At 37.7% G+C, this 23,138-nt stretch overlaps 1 protein-coding gene across 2 annotated transcripts in view; it reads left to right on the top strand.

Moving 5' to 3' along the window:
- The window catches only part of MYLK (myosin light chain kinase), a 204,925-nt gene that overhangs the window by 91,869 nt on the left and 89,918 nt on the right, over positions 1–23,138 (top strand). For both annotated transcript variants that reach the window (XM_025170519.2, XM_025170489.2), the window contains exon 11: positions 5,705–5,857. In XM_025170519.2, the coding sequence (XP_025026287.1) occupies positions 5,705–5,857 (153 nt within the window). The remainder of the gene's footprint in view (positions 1–5,704; positions 5,858–23,138) is intronic.

The following is a 23,138-nucleotide window of genomic DNA, read 5'->3' as shown; positions in this document are numbered from 1 at the left end:
AATTAGGGTAGTACTACTGGACATGTTCCTCCATGGCCATTTACTCAGCAGGGGTATCTGCTAGAGGTCACTTACATGTGAGTAACTCTTCATACACAATGCTTCTTTGCAGATATCTATGCTAATTTATACATATTATGTGTGGCTCAGTTGCCTGCTTTTACGTAGAGGAAGGGGCTTTTTGTCCAGTGATTTCAGTCCTATTCTTAGGTGACTCTGGTTTTTCCTCTATTTTGTAATAGGAACAATAGGGATAATCTATACTATAGTATAGATCAGTGTTTCTCAACCCTGGCAACTTTAAGATGTGTGGACTTCAACTCCCAGAATTCCCGGGCCAGCCTTGCATTTATTATAATTAAAATGCATTTTGAAGCCTGATTTACAGGTAGGGATATATGCCACTCAGAGTTGAGAATGATTGGAGCAGTATCTAAAGCCAAGAAATAAAAAAGCCCAATAAATAAATGAATGTCTTTATCTCTGAACATCAACATCATTAATTGCATTGCTGAAGAACCTACATGGACTTTTCCTACAAGGACTATATACTTCAGTGCTTCTCAGTTTTCTTTCATGCAAGGTTTCATGCTCTTTTAATGCCACATTCAGAACTGTGTTCATTCAAAGAACCTGGAGGAAGAGTCAGGTTTAAAAAAAAAAAAAAAAACACTAACTTTTAAGCCATTTAGGGCTTTGGAACTTAAAGCCTGAATTCTAATTCTAAGCCAACAGAAGATGGTTTTGCCTAACAGAAGTGTAAGGAATATGTAATAATGAAGTGAAAAGGGGACATGGTGTTTTATCTGCAAGGGGTAAACATGTTACTTTCATTCCCAAGTTCCAGCACAAATAACTCATCTTTCTCACTTCTGATCAAGATGCACAGCTGTTTATGTATCATTTGGCCCTGGCTTGGTTTAGGTTATAAACTATAGTCAAACACTGAAAGTTCATGCAGCTTCTCAACATACATTTGACAATTTTATTTAAGAATCAAGTTGGATAATTACAGTATCCTTGTGAATGCAAACAATCTATTACATTCAGTAAAGGATGGATACATTGCAGAAAAGGATAGCTGCCTGTAACCAAATAAAGGAGAGAATTGCATTCCTGATTCGTGACTGCTAATACCCAACTTGCTTAATGATGGTATATTGCCTAGTGTGCAATTCAGGACAGTACTTTGTTAAGATGATATTGTTCAGTTGGAAGGCTGTAGCTTGATGTTTGGAATTTACAAATTAGAATACTTCCATATTGGGTCAAACATGGATCCAGTGGTTCTCAAGCCTCAAATAACCTTGAGTTGCTTTTAAAGAAGATTCCATAGTACACAGATGGTACTTAACTACCTCTTTGAACTTATGCCAGGAAGTGTCTGTTAGAAGTTCCAGTTTAGGAGACAAGATTAAAGACATATAACGTAAGGGAAAACTAAATAGCTGTCCAGGTTTGAGTTCTGTAAACAAAGCCAGGATCCATAGAATCGGAGGAAGGTAATAGACTCTAGAGGAGGCCTATATATAGTCAGAGACCCAGTTTGGTGCAGTGGTTAAAGATATCAGGCTAGAAACCAGGAGACTGTGAGTTCTAGTCCTCCCTTAGGCTCAAAGCCATCTGGGTGACTTTTGGCCTTTCACTGTCTCTCAGCCATAGAAAGAAGGCACTGGCAAACTGCTTCTGAAAATCTTGGCAAGAAAACTGCCAGGCAGTTGCCAGGGGTCACGAATGACTTGAAGGCACAAAAAAGGGTATAGTCAAAATAGCCTCAAGGAAATATATAAGATTACTAATGTAATTCTAATTAGGCTTAGTCAATAATGCATTCAGTTTAATTCAGTGGAGCTCAGTCACAAATAAGAATTGTTAGATTATTTATTTACTTATTTAAAATTTTTTATATAGCCCCCCCCCATCTTATGCAACATAGCCCTGGATGGCTCACAAACAACAACAAAAACAGTAAAAAAAAAATCCACACAGGGACACTTGGTGCCCCAACACACAACATATTCCCACTCATCCACCAACAACTTAACCTCTTAAGATGCAACTTTACATCTCACATTGACTTGTAGATGTTAAATGACTTGGGATAGAAGCACCTTCCCTGTTTAAATTCTTTCCAAGTTATGTTGATATTGTTCTTATACCAATTTTCACAACATGTCCTTAGTTAGGTTTATAATTCCATATACATTTTCAAATAATAAGAACAACATGCAGCATAAACATTAACAATGTCAAGAACAATTTGTTAACCATGTTGAGGGTTTATTGAAAGAAAGAATCATCCCTCAGTGTTTTCAGCTCTTCAAAAAATTCCTTACTTCTGTCAAAGATTCTATTAAACTGATCAGACACAAGCAGAAGTAACAGAAATATGTGCGAGGGTATTGGTGCCAGTCATGTGTACAAAACATAGCTCTTCAGCTATGTGTTATGTCTCTTTATTTGGAAGGAGTCATATGTAATCAGATTATTTTGATAGCCAGTTTGGTATAGTGGTTCAGGTGCTGGTCTAGAAACCAGGAGACTATGAGTTCTAATCCTGCCTTAGGCATGAAAGCCAGTTGGGTGACTTTGAGCCGGTTACTCTCTCTCAGCCCAATCTACCTCACAGGGTTTTTGGGGGAAAATAGGAGGCAGAAATATTAGGTATGTTCACCGCCTTGAGTTATATATCAAAAAGGCAAGATTATTGTGGTTGGTCACACACTCAGCCAGATATTTAGACTGGATTTGGTATTTTTATACACCTATCAAGTCCTTCCCCAGGACCTGGGATAGGCAGATGTTGTTTGATGGTGTTAAAGGTATTGTTGCAGGATATAAGCTGTTCCAGGTAAAGCTGCCTTTTGCAATTGACTGATGGTGATTTTGTCAATGCCAATGGTCTTCATAGAGGTGCTCCAGATGTTTTGGGATTGCACCCAAGGTGCCTGTTACTGTTGGTACCATCTTTGCTTTCTTTTGCCATAGTCTTTCTACTTTTGTTTGCTGGTCTTTATATTTTGTGATTTTCTCCAGTTCTTTCTCTTCTCTTCTGCTATCTCCAGGTATTCCAATGTCCACTATCCAGACTTTTTTGCCTTTCTTATTAACAATTCTGGGGTGTTGTGTGGCAGGTGCTTGTCTGTTTGAATTCTAAAGTACCAGAGCACTTTAGCTTCTTCATTTTCTATTACTTTGTCTGTTTTGTGGTCCCACCAGTTCTTGCTTGTAGGCAAATGGTATTTCTTGCAGATATTCCAATGCACCATTGTTGCTACTTTGTCATGCCATTGTTTGTAGTCAGTCTGTGCAATCTTCTTGCAGCAGCTAACTAGGTGGTCCACTGTTTCTTCAGCTTCTTTGCAGAAGCAGCATTTGCTGTCTGTTGCTGTCTTCTCAATTCTGGCTTTGTATGCATTTGTTCTTAAAGCTTGGTCTTGTGCAGTTAAATCAGCTATACAGTCACCAATAATGAAATCAGTGCTGCTGCATTTCAGATGAAAACACTTATCATTTTGTAAAGTTGTTTATATTCCCAGAGCCCTCCTAAACTGGTTTTGGCCATCTAACAGAAGAACAGATAATAAGCCTCCCTCTTGGGAGTTCTAGAACAATCTCCCTGTTCCCAGTTAAGTTAAGCCCCTCTGTCTCTTTCTTCAACTTTCCTGCTTTTAGACATTGTCTGCTAGTTTTTTTGCCTACTGGCCATGTAATACTTTGCCTTGCCATGTCTCTCTTCTATTCTTCATTTGCTCTTTCTTATAGGCCAGTTTGATTTCTTTGGTATTCAGTAAGCCTTCATGGTGTACTAGCTAAAGTGCCTCTTCTTCACTGTCCTTCAGATACTCTTCCAATGCCCTTCTTTCTTCTTCAACTGTCTGGTGTACTTGTAACATTCCATGCCCGCCCATGTTCCCTGGTAAGTAAAGTCTGCAAAGTCACTGCATGGATGAAGGGCATGATTCACTGTCATTATTTTTCTGGTCTTCCTATCCAGGACTTTTAGTTCAGCTTGAGTCCAGTCCATTATTCCACTGTATATCTAATGACTGGAATTGCCCAGGTGTTAATCAGCTTCATGATATTTCCACCACTGAGTTTGGACTTTAAGAGTCTTCTTCATTCTTTTGATGTATACACTACTAACCTTCTTCTTGACTTCAGTGTTCTTGATGTTGTCAGCCTGAAGGATGCCCAGGTATTTGTAGTGATCTTCATCCAGACTCTTGATGTTATTTCCATTGGGCATCTTGATTCCTTTCACTATTTTTCCCCTGTTGATGGTCAGGGTGACACATTTGTCCAGTCTAAACTCCATTGCAATATCTTGGCTATATATTTGGACAGTATTGAGCAGCGATTCCATTTCAGTTGGTGTTTTTCTATACAGCATCAGATCATTCACATAAAGGGTGTGGGATAACCTGGCAGATGTTTTTGATGTTTAATAGCCATGGCCTGACTTGTTCAGTATTTTTGACGGAGGAATCAATGCAATGACAAACAGTAGTGGTGATAGTGCCCTTATGCCATTATTATCTGTATTTATTTCTGTTGTAATAAATGGTTCCTGGACTGATAAAGATTTATGACACTGTTATGTAAACAGCCAGCTACAAACTTATCCATTATCACTGGAGACCCGCCTCCCCATCACATTACAGGAAGGCTGTTAGAAAATCAGTTATCTCTCCAAATATACATTGGTTGCAAGGAGGTTCTTCAGGATCCAGTAGACAAAACAAAGCATGCAAGGAACTTGTAAACCATTTCAAAATTTGTCTTTATTCATAATATTTTTGAACTTCTTCTTGGGTCTTTGGATCCTTTTTTCTTTTTCTGGTCATCTGTTCTGGATAGAATGACCCCATGCCATGTCTTCTTTTTTCATGGCAATATCCATGCTGACTCACCTTCAGTGATACTGAATCACCCAGAAAACTTCATGCCTTCAGGCTAAGATTGCCTATTCCCATTTTTGCTTATTAGCCATTTCCCTTCTTTCTCTGAATTCAACATTAACTGTCTTTCTACCAGTTCTGCAGTCCATTTAATTTTCTCTCCCTGTTCTGTATAAAAGCCTTATCTGTTTTCCCCAGCTCTTTCCTATCTTCAAGTTATCAGCTGCAAGTATTGTCTGTATGTCTGGGAGATCATGTGACAGGATGGCAGACAGTGTTTAAATTCTCTGTTCTGTCACATTGGTTCTAAATGGGAAAAGTCCACTTGCTAGAGTTCTTAAAATGCCATCCTTTTTTTTCAATAAATCTTGCTAAATAGACAATAAGAATCATGCTTGGAAAGAATCACTTTCAGTTTTAGGCAGCTGCCAAAGAGCCTGATATATGTATAAATTCACTGTGCTTTTTTTGTTTTTAAATCTGCTTGCCTAGTTTGTAGGTCTCCATAATAATTTATTGCTGGGATTGTTGTAAGTCCTTCATCAAATGGTGAATGTCCATAGTACAAATTTAGTTTGAAAGGGTCAATTTTGTTGTTGTGTAGTCGTTAAGTCGTGTCCGACTCTTCGTGACTCCATGAACCATATTGCGCCAGGCCTTCCTGTCCTTCACTGCCTCCCTGAGTTTGCTCAGTTTCATGCTCAGAAAGGGTCAATACTTGAGGAAAACTCTTTCATTACACTTTTGTGGGTGCAAACTGAGAAGTTCAGCAAATTTCTTGGTTTTCCTTCTCTTTTCTATAGATCAACCAATTCAGTATGCATGTTCTGATTTTGAAGATGGAATTGCAAAGTTGACTATTCAAGATGCTTTACCAGAAGATGATGGAGTATATACTTGTCTGGCAGAAAATACTGCTGGAAGAGCCTCCTGCTGTGCTCAGGTTACTGTTAAAGGTAAGTATTTATGAAGATAAATGCTTAGCTGATCTACCCTTTGAGGACTGAACTGGAAATTTTAGTTACTTTAGTTTCTCTTTGTTGATGAGAATTTTTTTTTTACTATGCCTTTTAATCAATGGAAATACAATCGGTGGTCATTGATAAACTGATCTTGTTTTATCTTTGATAGATATATCTTCTTATGTCTTAATCTGCTTATCCACTAAGAGGCATATTTGAGCTGAGTGAGAAGTTTTATGTGTCCTACTGCCTTAAAAAGCCCCTACCCATGTGTTTGAGCTTTCCTTAGTAGCATGATATCTTTTAATCAGTTTGAAAAACATTAATGAGTTATGTATCAGTAAATTATAGGAAACCACAGTTGTTTTCCTCAACTGGAATTGTTTCCTTCTCTACTATTATTCTGGTTCCCTTGCTGATTAATTCTATAGCAAACTTCCTTAGTCTGATGTCCTTTAGTTATTTTGGAACTTTAAATCCCCAAATTTCCAGTCAGCCTTTGGCAATGTTGGCTAGGGATTCTGGAAGCTGTAACTCCAACTCCAGTTATACAAGAGTGTGTCTGATTGAAGAAGTTTATTCTGCAGGGATAAATTACAGTACAGAAGAGAGAGATAGGAATGATAATTTAAGGAAGCATGAATCACCTCCAGGTGAGAAGACCTAACTAATGAACCCCTTTACAAGTCCTCTTTTAAAATTCCTGTATTCTGTGGGCTGACACAGTAAGTTTTAATTTCACGTATATCTTAATCTTCAGGCAATCTTCCATCCAGACTCAGTCTAGGCAGAAATCTGCTTAGCTTCAACAATATTGCAAAGTAACATACACTCAGACTATTTTAATTATGATTCCAACTATCCATTGCTGTTTTGAATGAATGTACATTCCCTACATAGCTCCAGTGAAGAAACAGAACAAAGCAGTGGATCAGGAGTTAGCAAAATAATAGAGTTTTAGTATCTCATTTAAAGACATTTGCACATAGCACCATTCTTCAAACTTTGCAAATCCCTTTGAAGCTCTTCGTGTTATTAGCTTTACTCCTGCAGATCTCAAAATACAGAGAATTGCTAGGAAATATCATTAGCCAATCAGTGCTATTTCTCCAGTAGAAGAATACAAAAATATCATTTCTTCAGTGTACTGCTCCAAGCTACTGAAGGTCCAAGAACAACAAAAATACCTTCAACCCTCCAGTCCACGCAAAAAACAAATAACATATATTTCTAGCACCTCCCACTGCCACATTTTTAGTACATGTTATGCGCGTTCACCAAATAAATAAGTAAATCTGAGGGTGTGTAACAGATAAAACTGTCTGTCTGTCAAACTGTATTGAAAATCCAGTTGAGAGTCATGATTGTGGCATGATATGCTATTAATTTTGTATTTGGGCATTTTCACCAAAGTCTTTACTCATGGTTGCAGGCTGCATCAGTAGTTAAGATGGGGGAAAAGGAATAAGTTCTAAATCTAAACAATACCCACAGACAACTACCAGGAACAGGATGTTGAAGTTTGCTGCAAGACCTTCTCCCTACCCCACTAGGCAATCAAAATCCTGTTACTCCACACAAAAAGGGAACAGATGAAATTGATAGCATCCTCAGTCAACAAGGCAGTAGCTGGGAAAAACTCCAAACAGTTAGTTTGTCCCCAGCTGAAGAGCCGGGGGACTCAGAGCCAGAATCTTTATCAGTTTCATTTCCTACTCTTTTCTCCAGTTGTAAGATCTGCAGAGAAGCCATGTTCACTAGAGCCATTCTCTGTCTGTCTGTCTGTCTGTCTGTCTGTCTGTCTGTCTAATTAATTTATATAGCTGCCCATCTCACAGATGTGACTCTGGGCAATGTACAATAAAATAATCAGTTAAAACAAATTTAAAGCAACAATTAAAAGCAAATTAAACACAAATATAAATAAGATAGTGAGAGAATGGACCAGCATCCTACACACAGTATAACCATCTTGCAGGCTCCCTATTTTCCTGGGATCCCCAAGCCTGATTGAAGAACCATGTTTTGAGGGATTTCCTAAATGTCAATAGAGTCAGGGTTAATCTTACCTCGGGGGGAATGATGTTCCAGAGGGTGGGTACCACAGCAGAAAAGGTTCCTGGGTCCCGTCAGATGGAAGTCTTCAGCAGATGGGACCCGTAACATGCCCCTCCTGCTAGATCTGATGGAACGGGTAGATGTAACTGGGGAGACGTGGTCCCTCAAATAACCTAGTGCAATGCCATGTAGGGCTTTAAAGGTTAAAACCAGCACCTTGAATTGAACCCAGAAGCAAACCAGCAACCAATGCAGGTTGCCAAGCGGAAGTGTAGCGTGTGCCATTCTAGGGGCACACATAACTGCCCATGATTCCATGTTTTGCACTGGTTGAAGCTTCTGACCAACATATAGAATCTTTTGCTTCCTATTTAGCTGTCTCACGTAAGCAGTCCATTCTATCTCTACCTTTTTGGTTTACTAATGATGCAAGATAGCATCGATAAACAATTTGATGTCCTCCAGAAGTTTTGGATTACAACTCCCATAACCCCTTTTCATCAGCCATGCTGGCTGGGGATGATAGAAATCGAAATTCAACACTTCTGAAGAACACCAGGTTGTATACTCCTAACAAATAGGTTATGATGAAGCAAATAATCTGAGGAAGGTTACCTGGCACTAAATGACTTTAAAGTGGTCCCACATACCTTTTCTCCAGAAATCCTTTGGAGCTTTTCTCTTTAAATTTTATTATTAAAGAGAACAAGAACTATTGAACCAAACCAAGCGATTTTGACATTAACTGTCTTGTGAAAGGATTATCTAAGCAGCTTGTAAAGCAAATGGAAAATTACATTTAAAAAAAGAGAGACAAGCATGTCTTTATAAATTCCACTGGATTATGTGATCAGGTTTGAAAACTGAAAGCATATTATCAGCACAAAAAGAGATGTTCTGTCAACTGGGTATAGAAATATCTTGAATATAGAACATTCCCCACTCCTGTTTTGCTACTCCTGGGAATACAGCCCGCCCTACATTACATGTATGTTAAGCTTGCCTTCCAGAGAAGAAGAAGGTGCTATTGGTAAGAGGAAAAATGGGTTCTCAGGGACTGAGATGAAGCCTCTTTTGGAAGAAGTTGTGTTCTCCTGTAAGAGTAGGTTTGTGGTTAAGGATTGCTCCCTGACCTCCAGCTGCCATTGGATTTGCAGGGGGCAACTATAGTGAGGTGCATCATATTTGCAGAAGCAACAGCTGCAATCCTTTCTGAGCTGGTCAGATTTAGCAGTAGTCACATACCGGCTCTATTACTTCAGTGCAATCCAATTTATGTGGGGCTAGACTTGAAAAATGTCTGGAGATTGCTGTTAGTGGAAAATGCACAGCCAGGCTGCTTACTGGAGTACAGGATCACATGAAGTTTATACTGAAAGACCTGGACTAGCTGCTTATTGCCTCTTGGGCTCAATTTAAAGTGATGGCATTGACCTTTAATACTGTAAACAGTTTAGATCCTTATTTTCAGAAGGACTGCCTCTTTCTCTATGAATCTTTCCATTACTTAGATTAGCAGAGGAGTCCCTTCTGAAGACCCCCCTCCCCCCAGAGCTTTCTACTGTGTGCTCCCAGGTGGTCTAGCTTCATATCAGAGCTTGGCTGTAAATCTCAGGTCTCCAGACATTTAAAACCTTATTCAGGAATGGGTGTACTTGGTAGAAGACTCTCAGGTATGGCTCAACTAGATTAAACTCTCTATTGTGGACAACAATGATGCCATATACAGATAGATTTTTTGCCCTCTGCAGTGTAAAGAAATCACAATCTTTATATAGGTCTGTAATCCAAAGTTTAGGCTTTAGGCTCTTTTGTCCTACCCTTCTGAGCTAATGGATGCATTCACTTGGTGACATTGGACAGTTCAGACGTGTTTAGATAATGGTCCTCTCTACCCTGGGAACTGCTAGGTACTGCTTTCCAGATTCAGACCTTACACAGGCTAAAGAATGTACCCTTCACAGATCTGAACTGAATAGGAGATACTCATTTTTTGAGAATTTATTAGGTGTGTGAACAAAAAAGGAAGAGTATGCTTTGCTTTTGCCTGAAACAAATGCATTATGGCTCAGAACTCTGTCCATACTGTTCTAGACAGGTTGCAATCTAGCAAACCTAAACCTGAAACATTTTGGTTATTCTGAGTTTTGACAGAAACAAACTCCAGAGAGGTCTTGCAGAATGTGTAGGACAAGGCTAATGCGCCTTGCTCTTCATTCCCTTCCTCTTCTGCATGACTTGTACACCAGCCTGCCAGCTGATCTTTCCAGCACCTTTCTTTCTCCCATAGCTGCTGCTCTTCAATTCAAGCATGGTATGTGCAGCCAATTTGCCTACCCCTCATCCTGATTTGCCCTCATCTTCTTTTCTCTACCTCTCCTTAATCCTTTCCTCTCATGGCCTTGCATTTTTCTCATTTCCCATTCCCCAACATTTCTGAACCTGCATGTTTCAAAGCTGTGCCCCAATCTGGCTGTTCTGTGCATGGAATGTTTTGCACATTCCTAGAATTTATCTGCTGAACAAAAATATGAAACTATATCATCTATACTACATATGCTATATCACTCTGTATGTTTTTAAAAGGACTTGGGACACAGGAGTTTTTCTTTTTACTGTAAGAACAGCCTTGCTTGATCACCTCAAAGCCCAGTTTAGTCCAGCATTATCTATTGTAATGTGTTGTGTTTTATTCATTTCATTTCATTTCACTTCACTGGTTACACTTAACACTATTCAGGTAGCAATTGTAGCATTCCCTCCCCCATTAAGTAGGTTGGGCTGAGAGCGAATGACTGGCACCAAGTCCCTCAGTAATCTTCCATGGCTGAGTATGGATTTGAATTTGGTCTCCCTGATCCTAATTCAGTACCTTATTTACTATACCACATTGACTCTCCATTTTGTTTTTCACAGTGGCCAACCAGATTGCTGTGGAATACTTGCAAACAGGAGACAGATACTGTTGTTTCCCTGTAACTGCTATTTGGAGGCATATTGTCCTCAACCTGAAGATAACACTGAATCTTCCACACAAGTTGCTCTTGATAGATCCACCCTCTGTGAATGTATCTAATCTCCTTTTAAAGCCATCCAAGTTAATGGCCATCGTCTATCTTGTGGTAATTAATTCCTAGGTTAATAATATCCTGTGCCTATTCTAAAACTCCTTCCAGTCACCTTGATTGACTCCTAGTCGTAGTGTTTTGAGAGAGAGAAACTTCTTCCTATGCACTTTATCTGTGCTATGCATGATCTTATACACCTTGATCCTCAGTGACCTTTTCTCCAAACTAGATATTCTAGCCTTTTTTTTTTTGAAAGAAAGGTGTTTAAGCCCACATATAATTTTGATTATCCTCTAGTGTAATTTTGCTTGTTCTACTACATTCTTCTTCAAGTGCTATAACCAGAATGATCTAAACATAAATAATTCTGCATAAATAAAACTACAGATGTGGATGTATCATAGATCTATATAAGAGCATAACAATATTGACATTTTTATTTTAATTATTCTAATGGGATAGCATGGGATTCGCGCCTTTTTTTTTTTTCAGTTGCTGCACACTGAGTTGACATCTTCACTGGGCTATGCAATATGCTCTCAATATCTTTTTTTAGGTTGGTTGCAAATAGCTCAGATCCCATCAGTGTATACATGAAGTTAGGGGTTCCCCAGTGTGCATCTCTTTCCATTTTTTAAAATTGAATCACATTTGTCACTGGGTTCTCTACTCAACAATTTTTAAAATATATTTCTGGAGCTTGTCACAATCACTTTTTTGCCATCCTGAATAGTTTAGTATCATCTGCAAACTTTGATAGTTAAGTCTAAGTCTAAGCCTAAGTCAAGATCATTTATGAATAACGTAAAAAGTACCAGTCCCAACACAGATGCCTGAGGACCTCCACTTCTTATGTCCCTCTATTGAGAAAATTTCCCATTTATTCCTATTTTTGCTTTTTTTTTGTTTCAACCAGTTATCAGTCCATAAAAGGACAAGTTCTAAGTTCCCCACATCTCCTAAGTTTACTCAAGAGCCTTTGATGAGGAACTTTATTAGTATCAAGCAGAAGTTTTGTTTGCATCTCATATGTAACTAGATGATTTGGCAGAGGTATTTCCCTACCTCCTGGACATCTTGGAAAGATGGGGTTTAGATGCACCAATGTTTTACTTTTATTCTCACTTAATGTGACATCCTATTATTTGCAAGATTGTGCTTACAGTACTTTGATTAATCTGCTTGTTTAATCACTTGGTGAAAAGTCAAGCAGTCAACAGCACATACCTAGGCTTTCAGTTAGTACTCCTTCCTCATGACAGAAATTTAGTATCTTTATCTACAGATAATTCATACAGCCTTCTCATCATTAAATGTTTGTGTTGGGTAGCCATAGTCCTCATAATCTTCTTACAGCAGCCGTTCATTGATCAGCAGGCTAGCAGATTAGAGTCATCTGAAATCTCTTTAGAGCAGCTGCTGTGAACAGTTTATCCCAACACAGAGATGCTGGCTGCAAAATACATCTTGGGGATCCCAGGTAGGATTCTCTTCCAGTTACTATGAAAGAGGACATGTTTATTTGTTGTGGCTATCAATTCATAAACATCTCACTTTGTAGATATTAATGTTAAAGCAAAGGTGATAGTAACACACTAATTATTGGTTGGTATCTTTAAGCATAACACTGCTTGATACATAAACTTTTGGGAGATGGATGAGTTCTTTTGTCTAAATTATTACTTTATTTTAGAAAAATAATATTCAATGGTTTCTTCTCAGAAAGGATCTCGGGTCATGTACCCACAAAATTAAAACATTAATATAGCAAAAGAGGCTGCATTTTAGAAAATATCTTCTTTTGTTTGCAGATAAAAGGATATGCTTGTGTGTATGTGTGTGTGCACCTGTGTGAGTATTTCATTGTCATTTTGTTTTTGTTTTGTTTTTTCCTGTCCAGTAATACTCGAGCATATCCAGAAGCAGAACAGTCTGAGAAATATTTTGAAAAGTGATATAGCCATGGAAAATGCTGCCATTAACTCGGCACTTTATGACAGTGCTGGGTAACAATGATGAGTTGTATATTCTAGCCCATTTGGGAATTGTGATAGTGGAGGTTGCTGGTTGTAGTTAACAGAGCTGTGGATCTGAAAGTGAAAAGGTGCTTTGATGCATATGGAGTTGTGAATGTACACTTGAGTACCACTCCTTAAAGCAGTTGAGCTGTTTCCTGGGATTGTAAAGTTTTCCCTGCCCTTTCCCTTTCTACTTCAAAGCAACCTTGGGCCTCTGAATTCTTGCACTACCCTAGTCATTAATTTGGTTTAGCTACTCTAGAAATACTGCAAAACCTGGAAGTAGGCTCAAACTGCCCCTCAAATTCTGCTGTTTCACTCTACCTAATGATAGACAAAAGAAAGACCTTCCTATAGATTGGATTGGATTTAGATTTTGTCCTACTTAAAGACCCATTAAAATTAATAACATTTGCAACAGTCATGTATTATTTCATAACTTGACATATTGATTTTAATAGGTCTGTTTTATACAAACTAATTTGGATCCAGCCCATTAACTATGCAAATTGTTTTAACAGAACCAAAATTAACAGTAACACAAGGCTGTAACATCTATAAACATATAGAAATGTTACCATAGCAACTCCATTTTATTACAGTCTTTAATCAATTTATATCTAAACTTTGAGGATGCTAAAGACAGTATAAATAATACTTTTGCTGGTTTAAAATGTGACTATACCACCAACTATACTGATTTTTGCAGATATTTCTTCATTCCTGGAATCCTTATAAACTGTAATTTTCTGAGAGGGTTTAATTTAGAAAAAAAAATTAAATGTATCTGCTGCTTTCAGGTTTGTAGGACTAATGGAAAATAGGCATACTGTATCTCCAATAGCCATTATAACTTGATGCCCTACAGATATGTTGGAGCTAAGACTCTTAGAATTCTCAAGCAGAATAATCAAAATTGCAGTTATAGTGATTTTAGAATGCTGTAGTACAAAATTACAGTATCATTATGCCATAGTTCATATAATTGCCCCCCCTTTTTTTTAAGAGAGAAAAAAAGGGGGGAGGGAAAAAAGTCTAAAGAAAAAAGGTATATGAAGGAATGACTTCCCCCTTCACCTCGGGTTACGGTCATTTTTCCGCCCTGACACGTGGTCCGCGGCCATTTTTCCGCCCCTGACATGTGGTCCGCGGCCATTTTTCCGCTGTGCTGTGCAGCACCTGGCTGTTTTCGCGCCATGGCGCCCGGCCGTTTTCGCGCCGCGCCCGGCTGTTTTCGCGCCACACCGCGCCACGCCCGGCCGTTTTTGCGCCCCTGACGCGTGGTCCGCAGACGCCAGAATGGATTAACGGTAATTACATTGAACCTTATGGGAAAATTTGCTTCGGGGTGCGACCAAATTCGGAGGGCGGAATGGATTAACCGGATTTACATTGAACCCTATGGGGAAATTTCCTTCGGGTTACGACCAACTCGGGATATGCCCAGAGTCACGGAACGGATTAAGTTCGTATCCCGAGGTACCACTGTAATAAAGCCTCATCATTCAATCTTAATCAGCAAAAGTCCATTAAGAATTACCAGGAATAAATAAATAAATAAAAATAATTTAAAAAATAAAAACAAACCTTAAGTAAATCAATTTCATATTCCTTTCCTTTTCTTTACTCAGTAACTTATCATTTTCTCTAAAAAACAAAAAAAATCTCTTCCTCCTATATCTTAGATCTATAAACAAATCTTCAAAGCCTTGTCATTCAAACCTAATCAATAAAAATTTCATTGAGCTACCAGAAACAACTTATTGAAAATCTTGATCTTTAATCCCTTCAAATAATATCCCCAAAATTAATTTCTTATCATTTTTCTCATCTCCTCTCAGAAACTCCTTCACAAGTTTAACACTTTCCATAGCTTATCACTTTCTCTGAAACATACAACAAAAAATCTCTTCTTCCCATATCTTATCTATAAACAAATCTTTAAAGCCTTATCAGTCAGTCTTGGTCAAGAAAAACCCATTAAAAGCTACTAGAAAAAATCATTTTCTCTGTCTCCTCTCAGAAACTCCTTCCCTAGTTTAACACTTTCTTTCAATTTTAACACCTTAGCTTATCACTTTCTTTTAGAATACAACAAAAAAAATCTCTTCTTCCCATATCTTATCTATAAACAAATCTTTAAAGTCATGTTATTCAGTCCTGGTCAAGAAAAAACCATTAAAAGCTACTAGAAAAAAAATCATATATATTTTAACCTTGATCAAATACGCCAACTTTATAATCCTTCTTTTTGCTTTTAAAAGTCTTGATATGTATTCCTTATACTTAAAGCTGATTTCTTTTCATTCTCTCTTTATCTTTTCTCAGGAATTCCTTCATAAGTATAACACATCTCTTTTGTAAATCCAAAGTAAGAAAGTTGTTCAAGTCGTTATTCTGAGATGAACTTCACACATCTGAGTCACTCTTCTGGTTTATTATTTCTGTGTCCCTTTTAGTTATTAAAACATCAGCCAGCTTCATTTGTATGTCCTGTGTCTTGTAGCCTGTCATTTTTAAATCCATATCCAAAACAGCCTGATTCTCAGTTGTATCCTCTTCTATCTCCTCTTTTAAACCCATTTTTATAGTAGCAGACAATCTTAAAAGAAAGTTCTGAGTGCATTGTTGCCAAATATCCTTGAGTTAAAATACTTTTCTCCATTCTGTATTAGTGGGTCTTCTCCTTTAAATGTAATCTTTAGTTCTTTCTGGTTGCCTCTAGTAATCAGCCTTCGAGGCCTCCTCTTATCATGTTTTTCTCTATTCCACAACATTTCCCATTGAAAGATTGCTTACACTTAGATTCAAAATCTTCATATTTTTAATAGGATTTTAAACAAATCACAGGAAGGATTCTTATGATTAGTTTCAAAAACCTATTTCCAGTCAGTCTGGCCCTTAGTCCATTCATTAACTTTCCAAAATCAACGTTTTAATCACCCTTTTGCTGCTTATTTCCAAATAAAAAATGTTTTTCTTTAAACTTTAAACATTAAACTTATATGAAACATTTTTCGCTGAGGATTGAAGGAGAATCACCCAGGCTTCGGAGCCTTCAAAGGGACACTAGGTTCACCTACTTTCTCTCTTAATCATTTCTGGATGGCTTGTAAATTGCTTCTGAAGGTTCTTAATATTCAAGAAGCAATTTACAAGCCATCCAGAAATGATTAAGAGAGGAAATAGGTGAACCTAGTGTCCTTTTGAAGGCACCAAACCATGGCATGGGCAAAGCTGACTCTCCCATCTCCCAAAGCTCTAAAACCCACTGGAGACCGCTGTCATGGGATCTCGTCATGGGGAGCATCTGTATGGAGCCCTATAGGAAATCCTAGGTCCTCCCCTTTATCCAGGGAGAAATTTTGAGGTGCTGATCTGTTTGTCAGCTCCTTGTTCTACTGCGGTGGTCAGGTCCGCAAAGGTGAAGCTGTCTTCAGTCCGCCATTGCTTCCCCGGAAGTCAGTTCATATAATTGCTCAGTAAACATTTATTAGGGATTCTAGAACAATCTCAGCACCATTTACAAACTACAGTACAGATCTCAATACTTTTGGAGGGCAGACTAGATATTGGTGTAGGTACAGTCTCAGCAGATGAAATAAAGACTATAGCCATATTACTCTTCCTTAGATGCTCCTTGAATGTATTTGTGCTACATTTTCCCATGTTGCCACTTCAAAATTCAGTGTGTTCTTCACATGATTCTTGCACATTACTTAGAGAATTTCTAAGCCATGGCTGAATATCCTTGGCAGGAGATGCTACATCATGGAATCAGTCCACATGATAAGGAAGAGTGACATGAAGTTGCCTTGTTTGTAATTGCAATGGAATACGCAAGACACTATGGTTAAGTGATGTCCATGTTATGCCCCCCCCAAAAAACGAGTCCCTAAAGAGTTAGGGTTTTCCCCCCCTAAAGTATGTGACTATTTAGGATTGATGTCCATTCTGTATATTCCTAAAGTATGTTTTTAACATATCAGTACATATACTTAAAGCTACATTACCCATTTGTACTTTGCCCTGAACTTATTTTTCTGGTTCATTAAAGTATCTTACAGTAGGAAAGTCTTTTCATTCTGAAGAAAAAAGTCATTAAGGTCCTGTCGTATGCCAACTGGTATGATCTTTTTTCTGGAATATGGTATGTTCTGGAACATTTAATTTGTGGAGTGTTTCATCCATTTCCAGAAGTGTACCTTCTGAGTCAGGAAGTGATTTACAGAAACTAAGTTTCAGGAAAAAGAGTAGACAGAAATCAGATAAGGTCAGAAACTATAGTAAATTCAGGAGACAGTCAAAGAAGCATAAGTAAAACTTAGGTGCTTTTGGTTGATGAATAATTGTTTCCAACAAAGAAGAGGTTTGCTAGCTATCCTTTAAAGTAGCAGCCACATTCTAGAGCATTCAGGAAACTAGCTGGGATTTTTTTCCTTTCCAAGAGTCACAGAGGTTTTTATTCTGTTCTTCTCATCTGCCACCTTTTTTTTTAGGGCTTGTTGAGCTGGATTTAGATATAAGCTAAACAAGCTATAGTTTAAGGTCTCATAATCTGAAGGGGCCTCTCAGAATTTCAGAACATTTTTCTTTGTTACAGTTTTATTATAATTTCATCCATGCAAGTCTCCATAAAAAGGCCTCCTATATGGTACACATGACTCTCATTAATTGATTAAGAAATGCTTTGTTTCTGTGTGCATTCACACCTTCTGTTCAAAGAAGACCTTTCTTTACCCCATCACAGATTTGTTATGCATTTTGGTGGCACTCTTGCCAAGTTCATTTCTTATGCAACCTTAAATTCAACCCTTCCGCAGTTTATTTCCTCTGGATATTGCTACAGTAGAAAGCCAGTCTGGTGAAGGTGCTTGCCTGGAAACCAGGAGAATGTGAGTTGTTGGCCTCCATTGGGCATGAACGCTGGCTGCTGACTTTGGGCCAGTCTCTCTCTCAGCCCAACCCACCTGAAAGAGTTGTTGTTCTGGGGAAATAAGAGGCAGGAGTATTAGGTATGTTTGCTGCCTTGAGTTTGTATAAAAAAGGCAGGATAAATAATAATAATAATAATAATAATAATAATAATAATAATAATAATACAGTAAGTCTTCAGATGTGGTTTATGCTTTGTCTTCACTTACACACTGTTCAGGCAAATACTGCATAGCTGTTTTTTTCAAGTAGGTTAGAGAAAGTATTTAGGAATAATTTTGATGACTACCCTAGCAAATTCCTCATTCCATATGTCAACTAGGGTATCAACAGAATTCAGTTGAAACCTGGATCCAATAGCCTTTTCAGCAGATTATCCTGAAGAGAACTCTACATTTACTAAGTTGAGATACAACTGCATACTAAGTCTTAAAGAGGGTAGCTCAGTCTTGACAATGGGAACACTTGAGGCAAAGATCAAATTGATCATGTGTACTGCATCATATATTGGCCCTCTGACAAATCTGGGTTGCCACAGCTACTCTGAACTCCTGAGTTGCTCCAACAAGCCACATCAAAGTGAACATTGCGGTCAACCAGCACCAATTCTGAGGGTTTCCAGTACCAGTGCTGCCCTTTCCAGCTACTCAGCTTGGTTTGTTGTACTATATGGTGGCCTATTTGGAAGGCCCACCTACCTCCCTGACCAAGTCTCTGTTATGCAAATTAAGATTTGAATGAGCTTTTTACTATGTATAGAGATCCTTCAAGTAAGCTGTTATAAATGCAAGAAACAATTATTATCAACCTTGGAATATGATAACATCTTAGATTAACCTTCCCCATTCTGCAGTTAAGAAAAAAGAGTGCTGAATGTTGGTTTGCTTTTAAAGAGACGGAATTGCTGCTGGATAACATATTTTGTATTATCTTTAAATATTATCACAGAGCCTTGAAAACACTTCAGCCTAAAGAAAAGCTGCTTTATTTATGTCTAGAAGAGTTGGTGCAACTGACATGACCATATCTGGGACTGGTTGCATTTCTCTTGATTTAAGCCAATGGGATGACAAAATTGGATTGCCCAATTATGTAGATAAGCAATGTATCTATTTCTTGCTAGATTGAAAAAGTCATCTCACAGTCATTAGGCTGCTCCTGATTTATACTTATAGGTCATCTTGTGTATATACAAAATGAATTGCTGAGAAGGTTTGATTTCTCTCAGTCTCATCCTTTTATCCAATTCCAGACATAGCAAAAATAGATGCTTTCCCTGACAGTCCTAAAAATACCAGTCAGTCCAGTCGAAGGGAACACCAGGCTGAGCTATTAAGAGAAAGGAAATTAATGAAAACAAATTAATGACTGTTACGTTGATTCTAATACGACTTGCACATATCACACCTTTTTGATTTCAAGTTGTGTTTGTGGGGTTGCAGTTTTAAAAATACATTTTGTAGCGAGAAATAGAAACTGAATGACTTTGCATATTGGGTTTCTGTTCAGCAAACTTATTTCTTCCCCTTGAATTAACAGTGTTAAAGCATAATTAAGTGGAGTCTGGATGTAAACCAGAATGGAGATGAAGTCTAATGTGGAACATCTTATTTGAAAGATGCTGGTTGAGTGATTTGGCCACGTGGTATTTTTTTTTGTGACTACTACTCTGCATGCTTAGCAAACTAGCACTTTGAGAGTTAAGTCTTTTTCTGAAGCTCAGTTGATTTATGAGACTGGGAGCCAACACAATATTTTAATCACCATAAATGGTCAGTATTGCTGAGCATGTGTGTCTGCAAAGGATTCAGGCTAGGCATTATTTGGCTGCCTTATTGTAAAGCTCTGGCATACACTCCTTTGGCAGATTTAAATCTCTTTTCCTGAAACTAAACATTAGGGATTATGATTCTTGTTGTACTAAATTTGGATTTAGTTTATTTTGATGAGAATTTACTGATGAGAAAATAAAACCACTATTTGGTTAGTTTTAAACTAGCCTGCTTGTGGGTTTTCTTTTATAAAGGGAGAGAAGTTATTTACTTCATTCTGTGAAGTGATAATCATTCTTTGATGCACAGGCAAATAGGTATCACTGTCAGCTCAAACACCAGAACCAAGACAAAAAAAAAAAGTGTTGAAAATTGTGAACAAGAGTTAGATATTAAGAAATGAATGCACTCACCTACCCTTCCTTTTATATTTCAATATCTCAATTATTGGCTGCAGAGTTTTCCACAAAAATGAGTGTGTCCAAAAAAGTCCAGTTTCTCAGGCTTTCGGGAACTGATAAAGTTTTGAGAACAAAAGTACTTGGGGTGATAGCAATATTCATAGGAGATTTTTGAAAACTAAGAATAGAAATTTGGCCATTCTTGGGCACAACAGGCAATTCCTCAAATCTAAGAAAAAGCTGAGAATTTTTCTCAGTCTATTCTGAGACACCATTCCACATTACACTAACCATGTTATATTTTGTCTATAATAAATAAAGAGTGTTGGGAAGGAGATATATCTATATATTATAAATATATAGCATTTTTCTTCTCTCCTTTGCCCCCCTCCCCCATACTTTGATTACATTTGGAGGCACTTAACATAACATGGCCATATGAGAAATGAATGAGGGATTACATTTAAGAACTACCCATGTAAGATATACTGAAAGTTGAAAAGGGGAGGGGGAATTTAAAAAATGGGTCTTTGAAATCTTGATGAGAGAGGGCAATATTAAGAAAAGTAGAAGTCCATTAATTGGCTAAGAGATACTAGCAGCAATGATTGGGGCCTTCTCCTATTTGCATTCCTGGATGAATCAGACTGCCAGCCACATACTAATCTGAGCTCTTGAGGTGTATTGTCAAGCAAGTGAACAAACATTAGGAAGGTACTTTAGTGCATTCCTGTTTTAATACATCAATCCCCAGAAGGGATCGTGTAGAATCTTGAAGTTGGCACAGGAATTAATATCCTTTCAATATCCTGATAGTTTTGGCTGTGGTCATGGGAAACTGTCATATGGGCAGAAGAAAGTAAAGACAGAGCAGAGGGTACTTTCTGCATGCTGAAAAAAGTATTCTCTGGAAGAAGCACTTGAACCTAAATCTCTGTGGAGCCGACTTGAGGAGCATTGTATGCCACTCACAGTTGGGATGCTGATAAAAGATGGCCCTTTTCATTCATGAACAAGCTGCTCTATTAAGTAAGAAGGAGTGCTGTGGGAAAGTTATTTTTGAACTTTATATGTAATAAAAATGCTTTTTATGATTTGGAAGTTTCCTTTTCCATTTCTAACCATTCAGACTAAGCATGGCCATTTTTAGGTTGGTAATTGGAGAGGCTGTTTCTTGTTTTCTCATTGGAATCTGCATCCTGTGCCATTGTAAGTTCCCAAGGTTGGAGTGCAAAGTATTAAAACTGAAAGGAAGAGACACACATATAAATGTGGCTGGGGGGGAGGGGGTTCATATTTAATGACACATTGTACGATTACAGGATGTGAATTTTTTTTTAAAAAAAGAATTAGGGTTAATATTTCCTAATCTCTTGTCAAACTATTTTATTCCACTATGTTGTACCTTTCTACTCAAAGGTAAATTGTACTGAATTCAAAAGCAGAATATAGATGCTCAGCATCAGTTCTCAGTGACTACTGGTGAGTTATCATTGAATTGGTTCTTGGGCGATGTGTTTCGGAATCTAGATTGTGTCACTCTGATTGCACATTTATAATTGCCTTGCTCATTTCTTTAATATAACCATGACCTGATGATAATATACAGAAAGCTCCATTGACCAAAAGAGGGAATTTAATGACAAAGTTCATCAATTCTTCAATGAAAAAAGTTTCCTACACAGAACAAGAAGAAAACATTTAGTTAATATGTTTAGATGGGCTAAGGAATAATGAAAAGTATTATTGCAATGGAAACTTGCTTCAGTATAAATTTCAAAGGAGCCTGTCTGTTGCTAGCCGCAGTAGAAGTTAAAGCGTCTTGTAGTGCCTTAAAAACCAGTGTATTTATTCTTGTGGCCCATTTGATCAGATAAAAGGTTTGCTCAGCTAGGTGGATAAAGAGAAAAGAAATATGCACAGATGCACATTCGACATTCTTATTTGACTGAGATAGATAAAAATATATAATAGCACCACTTAACACTGTTTGTTTATATGTCCATAGAATATCTAAAGCTTTAAAAAAATGTAAAGTAAGCTTCATTTCTTAAGCTTCTGTATTTGCTTATGCAGTGAATGTAAAGTATTCATAATTTTTCTTCCTGAATTAAGAAGGTTATAAAGATTAGAACCAAATTAGTTCTATTACTGGTTTGTGGGTGTTGAGAGCCACAGTTTCTAAAGTAGAGATGGCAGTTATGTCAACAACCACCAATCATCCAGCTTCAAAGCTAAGAAGTACAGGGCAAAAAGTCCACTGAACAATAGGAGGGCTAGGAGAAAGAATTTCTGGAATTAAATTACAGTGTGTATAAAAAGAGGATTGTACCTTCATTTTGACAAAGGACAATGAATCATTTAAGTGGCTTCTTCTAGTATGCAATAAACATTCTTAATTAGACATGCCATATGGCTGGTCTTGCAGCCTTAAGATGAGTGTGTGCCAAGAGTCCAGTTAAGCCATACTGATTAAAGTATCCAGGAAATTCTAGTGAAGACATACCAATGAGCCTAACATACCATATGCATGCTTATTTTAAATACTAGCTAAGTGTTAAATGAGAATAATATGCAATGAAATAATTACATAGATGTTCTTATTTGTTTGAGGTTGTGTTCCGGAAGTTTTAGATCAGGTTATTCCTTCTGCTGTATTCCTTCCTGTAAATAAGAGGAGAAAAAGCAGCTTGTTAAACCATTTCCTTTCACTAAAACAAAAGTTCCCAATTTCAGTCAGCACAAGGATCAGACCAGGCTTTGTGTGGCATGTCTGTGGTTGTACCCTAAAAGTAGATGAGATTAAAACAGGTCTTGGGTCTTAAGTGGACATAAGGCTTATTTGCAAGCTGGAGATATTTGCCCCTCAGTTTACTACCAAAATTCCAAAAAATGCAAATAAAAGGAGCGCTCTGGAGGCTCAGAAGGGATGCTGATGACCTGCATGTGGTTCCTAGGCCACTCCTTCTGCATCCTGACCTAAGGGCAATTTCACTGCCTGAAGATGATTTTCACGAACATGA

The sequence above is a fragment of the Python bivittatus genome, unplaced genomic scaffold (genome assembly GCF_059951505.1).
Source record: "Python bivittatus isolate LINGU-HERP-01145 unplaced genomic scaffold, Pbiv_v1 ctg000480_np1212, whole genome shotgun sequence".
NCBI classification, from domain to species: domain Eukaryota; kingdom Metazoa; phylum Chordata; class Lepidosauria; order Squamata; family Pythonidae; genus Python; species Python bivittatus.
Note: the sequence above shows the minus strand (reverse complement) of the source record. Positions and strands in the feature narration are given on the sequence as shown.